Here is a 6,744-nt window from a genome sequence, read left to right on the forward strand (position 1 = left end):
ACTGGGTTCAACTCCACTCTGCTAGGAGAACTTCCCAGCAGAGATGTCCATTACCACACTGCTCTATCCCCTCAGGGTGTTTCCCAGAAAACGTGTCCATCACTTTTCTAATCTGCTCCACTAGAAGGATCACAGCAGAGATGTCCATCGCTTCCCTGCTCAGCTCCACTAGGGAGTTTCCCGGCAGAGATGGTCATTTCTACTCAGCTCTGGGACAGATTGTTACTTCTCTGCTTCTCTCACCTAAGAAACGTTGCCACATTTGCTGTGTTCCTGGGATGGAGTTTCTCAGCAGAGTATCTTTTGCTTCTCTGCTCTGCTCCACTAGGGAGATTGCATACAATGTTTCTGCTCTGCTTGAGTAAATGTTCTCCACCAAAACCTGGTTCCAAGGATTTATTTAGGATGTATGAATCCAGGAAAGTGGTGGGCCCTGGCAGATTAGAAAATGGCAGCTGTCATCTGTATAGGCATAGAGCTTATATGGGGCCCCTGAAGGCCAGAGTTTTCCAGGAAGAATATTTTGAGGGTAAGAATTGGTCAGATTTCAGTTCTTGTTTAAGCTCAGGATATGGTGACTTTCATGCTGTGATTGGTTGGTTTTGTGCTCAGGGACTGGTTGGTTTTCCTGCACAGGGACTGGATGATTTCAAGCTCAGTAGTAGGTCAGGGGTAGAGTGTGAGTTTTTGATTTTAGGCCCAATGTGTCTTTCACTGGTTCTATTGTCAGATCTGTGCTGAGAGACTGAAAAGCATAGCCCCCTTCCATGTGCGGTTCCTGAGATGCAGGAAGATCCAGGTAACCTAATGGCAGCTAAATGAGTATGCTACTTGAGTACCAAGAAGAAAACATCTACGTGCCCCAAGGACCACTATTATGGAATCTGCAGACATATTCGGCAATGTTACAGATGATTCTGGTTATAGCAATTCTACTAGTGTACTTGTTCTTCATGCTCTTTTTCTCCTTCCACACCAGTAACTTCTGAAAATATGAATGTGCCTATATGATAATATGAGTCTTTCTGATCTGACAGACTGGGCAGGCATTAAATCTATAAAGCGCGTTACGGGACAAAACCTGACTGATGAAAGAATTGGGGAAATTTGGGAAAAATGCAGATTGTTTTGTTTACCTGATTATAAAACTTGGCAAAAGAATTATTCTAAAACAGAAAAGAACTTGGTTATGATCAACAAAATTTCTGAAGAACCTAGGGCTTTAGGGCTGACTACCTATGGCCTTATACATCAAAATGTTACGTATTGGGATTGTGAGGAACAACAATGGAAGTTATGACAATGGACTAAAACCCACTGAACTAGCTCCTGTAAATTGTAAGCAGTTAGCCTCTGAAGTAAAATCCTCAGAAGTTGTTTTATGGTTAACTCAGCTAAGAATTAAGAATATAGGGACTGGCATGGGGTTTGGAAACTGGGAAAATGTCATAATGAATGACTGTGTTTTGATATCAAAGAATCTTTATACTTCTTGTGAACTGTTTTGCCCAGTTAATGATTATCCTGTGGCAAGAAAAAAAGAATCATTTTCCTTGTGTAAAATTTACAATAAAAGACTGAGGTTTGAAGCTCGGGGAAGAAGGAGCAGAGGAAGAGGTGGAAGAGGAATAATAATAATAACAATAACAATAATAATAATAATAATAATAATAATAACTTGCCCTGCAGCTGATAGCCTGTCAGCTTGCATCAGAATATTGTGTTCATATACTCATCTTCCAGACATTCCAGATTCGACACCTACTTCTCTGCTGAGGGTCTGTTTTTGGCTTGGACTTTTTCTCTACATATAGAGCTTCATAAATTCTTAAATTGATTTTTTCCATTATTTGCAGAGGCAAACAATATAAAAACCGACATCATGAATCTTGAACAGATGTTGACACTGTCAAATTTTTCCACAGAGTAAATGCTCTTTTATGTAAGAATGTGTGTTGGATAGAGAGCTTACCAAATATTTTACAATAATATGCTCTCAGAATATTTTATAGGCACTCAAAGACTATTGCAATAAGCAAAGGCTATAACAGATGGACTGCACACAGAAAGGTTTACTCCTGTATAAACTGAAAAATTTTGCCACACTGACTATATTTTTAGGGTTGATCTGCAGTACATCTTTTTCTGATAAGTTCAAAGATTGCTGACCAATGCAAACGCCTTACCACACTGATTCATAGGGTTTCTCTCCAGAATGTGTGCCTTCATGCAGTTGAAGACCATTATGGTGAGGAATGCCTTACTATGTTTATTACACTCATAGGGTTTCCCTTCAATATGTGTTCTTGTATACATTTGAAGATTACTGTGACATTCAAAGGCTTTATGATATTGACTATATTAATAGGGTTTCTCTCCAGTATGTCTTCTGTGTGTTTGAAGATTACCATGTTGTGTAAAGGCTTTAGTACATTGACTACATTCATAGGGTTTCTCTCCAGTATGTGTTCTTTTATGTGTTTGGAGGTGACCAATTTGTGCAAAGGTTTTAGCACACTGATTGCATTCATAGGGTTTCTCTCCAGTATGTGTTCTTTTATGTATCTGAAGAGAACTGTGACATGCAAAAGCATTACCACATTGACTACATTCATAGGGTTTCTCTCCATTATGTCTTCTTCTGTGTGTTTGAAGATTAGTGTGTTGTGTAAAGGCTTTTCCACATTGATTACATTCATAGGGTTTCTCTCCAGTATGTATTCTTTTATGTATTTGAAGACTACTGTGACATGTGAAGGCTTTATCACATTGATTACATTCATATGGTCTCTCTCCAGTATGTGTTCTTTTATGGCATTGAAGATGACTTTGCTGTGCAAAGGTTTTAGTACACTGATTGCATTCATAGGGTTTTTCTCCAGTATGTGTTTTTTTATGTACTTGAAGATTTCTATGATGTGCAAAGGCTTTACCACATTGATCACATCCATAGGGTTTCTCTTCAGTTTGTGTTCTTTCATGGCTTTGGAGATGACTGCGATGAGTAAAGACTCTACTCCATGGATTATATCCATAGGGTTTCTCTCCAGCTTGTGCTCTTTCATTCATTTGAAGATTTCTATCATGTTCATAGGCTCTACCAACTAGACTAACTTCATACAGCTCCTCTCCAATAAGTGTGCTCTCATGCCTTTGAAGATGTCTGTCATAAGCTAAGACTTTAACACCCTGATTATATACAGAAGGTTTCTCTCCAGGATGATTTCTTTCAGGCCTGCAAGGATAATTGACACATGTAAAAGATTTATCATGTTCAAACCACAGTTGAATCTTCATATCTATAGGAATAAATTTTATTATTTAGTCCAACTGTAAAGGGGAACAAGATCTTAAGGTTTTTATTACTGGGTTTACACCTATGCTGTTCCCCTTCATTTCAGGTTGTTTTCACCTTTGAAGATACCTGTGATGGCAAGATACTTTATTAAGAGTTCACAGTTACAGAAAAATAGTTTATATTTGCAGAAAAATAGAAAAATTCAGATATAGACATGTGGCTCTTGACTCTAACTGCCCATCTCACTAAACTCAGCACAGTCACAGCAAGATAATTAGTAACGCTAGTTTACTATGGACTATTTGCTTACTAGAATGTTTTAGAGCTGCACTTATCACCTTTTCAACATGTACATGTTTTCTAATATAAGTGATCTGAGACTAAATGGATTGGCGGTTCTACAGCATAGCTCTCATTTAGCTATGATTCAAATGGTGGTATCTGTTAAGGCCTTGTTTCATTGTTTATTAACAGAATGGCTTATAAATGTAATTCACCTACTTGAAACTGAGGTATATGATTTAATGGGAATTTAACAATCATCAATGCTCATGAAGCTGTGTTTATTTATATTTATTTATTATGTATACAATATTCTGTCTGTGTGTATGTCTGCAGGCCAGAAGAGGGCACCAGACCCCATTACAGATGGTTGTGAGCCACCATGTGGTTGCTGGGAATTGAACTTAGGACTTTTAGAAGAGCAGGCAATGCTCTTAACATCTGAGCCATCTCTCTAGCCTGAATGTGTGTTTATTAGCATTGCTGCTTTTGCATAAAAATTCCAGGACACATGACAATTTCTTCAGAGGCACATTTTTATCAGTTTGCACATGATAATTACCTTTCTTGTCTTTTAGAATTTTGAAAATGTTCTTCAATATTATGGTCTTCCCAACTGTATCCTACAATATACTAGAAAATATAAGGTTTATTATTGAAAGTGTTCAAAATTTAAATTACTATCTTAAGTACACCTTACAATCATGTCTGATTTATTCACCTCATTCTTCTTTCTCAATCAAATTACAGAAGAACATCAAAAATTAAGGAACAGCTGTCCCCTTTTGTAAAAACATAATAGAAAATTCAGGTTTACCTATGATAGTGAGGTTACGGTAGGTGTCCAGCATCACATCTTTATAGAGATTCCTCTGTGTAGGATCCAGCAATGTCCACTCTTCCCATGTGAAGTCAACATGCACATCATCATAGGTCATTGCATTCTGAAATGACCCATACATTTTTATGATAGAAAGCATGATAGTGACAACATTGTAAATATACACTTCTTTGACAATATAGTCATATAATTCTGGTACGTAATCACCAAGTCACGTTGGAAGGGAAATGAACAGGAGCTTAACCTCTCTCATTTCTGTACCCTGTAAATAGGATGTCACTTTGCAACAGAAAGGCCTATTAAAAACACAAAGAGACAAGAGAAAAAGATCAACAGCACAGAGTACACAGGAGAGAAATTGCACGAAAAATTATTAACTCAGAAAAAAAAAGGATAGGCTGGGTATATTGACTCACACTTTTAAGCACTGCAATCAAAAATTAGACGCAGGTATATCTGCCTTGGAAATGAATGCCAGCCTAGTCTATGCAGTCAGATCCAGGACAGCCAGAATTACATATTAAGACCATGTGTTTCTTGCAAAATTCAGTCAAGCAAACAAAAAAATAGAAAGAACGCAGAGGCTCCTACTGATGTTACCACAAAGAGATCTGCATTCATCTTCCAGAAACCCAAAGTGTCCCAGTTTAAACTGTAACATCAATAAGACCTTACTATGAGACACTGAATGTTTAAACAGCTATGAATACACAAATGAAAACAGCAAATTAAATGTTGCTCATAAATAATCAACACAGAGAAGAAGGGATATTGCATTAGTAAAGTGATCTTGCTGGTCTTACACATAGTTGGGCTAAATCCCCAGTATTTACTTCAGAGAACACAACTATCCATTTCTCCAAGTTCAGGGTTTTTGAGAACATCTTTTGATCATGTGAGGGCCAGGTACCCATGTTCTGCATTTACATTCTTACAGGTAAAATATGCATTTTTATTAGAAAATTTAAAAAAAAAACACAACAGGCAAGAAGAAGGTGATGTACATGCAATCCAGTGAGTCAGAAGGCTCAGGCAGCATTACTGTCATGAATTCATGCCATCCTGGAAAACTGAATGATAACCTCCGCCAAATTTTAAAATTTAAGGTATAAATGAGTCTCAGAACAACAGTATACACTTGTCATGGTCAAAAACCTTCATTCCAGGTACACCACACCATAAAATGAAAACAAAAAAGCCAGGATTGTTGACCCTCTTTTAATCCTAGCACTTGGAATATGGAGTCAAGGGGATCTCTGAGCGTGAGGCCACTCTTGACACCAGGCAGGTGTACAGAGCTACTTTCAGGACAGCCAGGGCTGCAAATAAAAACCTTATTTTCACAGACAAATTATTAAAAAAACCAGAAGGGTAGGAAACTAGGTTAGTACTGAATAGCAGTTGCTTCTGTTGCATGTTATGCAATTTGGGAATAGAGTCTGTAATGGTGGTGAATGCATGACAGCACTAGAAGGAAGCTGGCTGAGTAGGTTCAACTACAACACAGTAGACACAAAGAACAGAAAATGGACTGAGGATATAGAGACTCATATCACATCCACAATGAGGAAAACCATCCAGAAAGTCTCTTCCTAATAAAAGTTTCACAGGCACTTGAATAAAAGTCACCAAAGGGAGAAATGTTCAAAGTCATCACTATCTGGGAGGTTTTATAGTCAGTCAACTACATATGGACTTAGGTCACTATAGGCTAATTAATGGTCATCCATGAAGAAAATGCACTTAGTCACTACAATGATTCTCATAAATTAAATGTGGCTTTGGATTTGGAGTGTCCCTCTCTCCTTCTCTAAACCCTAGCATGTTTATTAAAGTAAAATCCAAAATCTCTGTCTCATGCCAGAGGAGGCATGTGGTATGGGACAGAAGAAAAGAATTAAGGAAAACTACAAAAAGACTATTGTATTGCCATTACTCTCAATCCTTTATTTTTTTTGACTCCTTAACAGCTTTTCTTGAGATCATATGCAGTACTAAATCTTTAAAAGGCTTCATCTAGATTCCTGTACATGACTTCAGCTTTGAGCTCCTATCAGGTAAGTAGGAGTTACATTTTTTGTACTCTGGATATATATATAAAACAAATATTGATCCTTTAACAACTTTGAGATCTGCTGCATAGAATATTTAAAATATTTATGCTTCCTGCAGTGAACCAAGACCATGCATGACAACAACTTTTGAAGGTTCCAAAAGGAGGACAGACCCCATGATGATGATTCCACCAGGACTATGATAACCACACTAGTCTGAAAAACACCACCTACAGATTGACTTTGGACTACAAACTGCTCAGAACAAT

General features: G+C 37.5%; 1 protein-coding gene across 1 annotated transcript; it reads right to left on the reverse strand.

The window, feature by feature from the left end:
• Positions 1-2,343: 2,343 nt before the first annotated feature.
• Positions 2,344-3,231, reverse strand: LOC148118604 (uncharacterized). The gene has a single exon (XM_087900580.1). The coding sequence runs from the start codon at positions 3,067-3,069 to the stop codon at positions 2,362-2,364; it is 708 nt and encodes a 235-aa protein (XP_087756706.1). The 5' UTR covers positions 3,070-3,231; the 3' UTR covers positions 2,344-2,361.
• Between the last annotated feature and the right edge of the window lie 3,513 nt (positions 3,232-6,744).

The sequence above is a fragment of the Myodes glareolus genome, chromosome 22 (assembly GCF_982192425.1).
Source record: "Myodes glareolus chromosome 22, mMyoGla1.1, whole genome shotgun sequence".
In the NCBI taxonomy this organism is placed as follows: domain Eukaryota; kingdom Metazoa; phylum Chordata; class Mammalia; order Rodentia; family Cricetidae; genus Myodes; species Myodes glareolus.

Coding starts and splice junctions, on each gene's coding strand:
- LOC148118604 (XM_087900580.1), bottom strand. CDS start 3,069: ATGAATGAAAGAGCACAAGCTGGAGAGAAACCCTATGGATATAATCCA.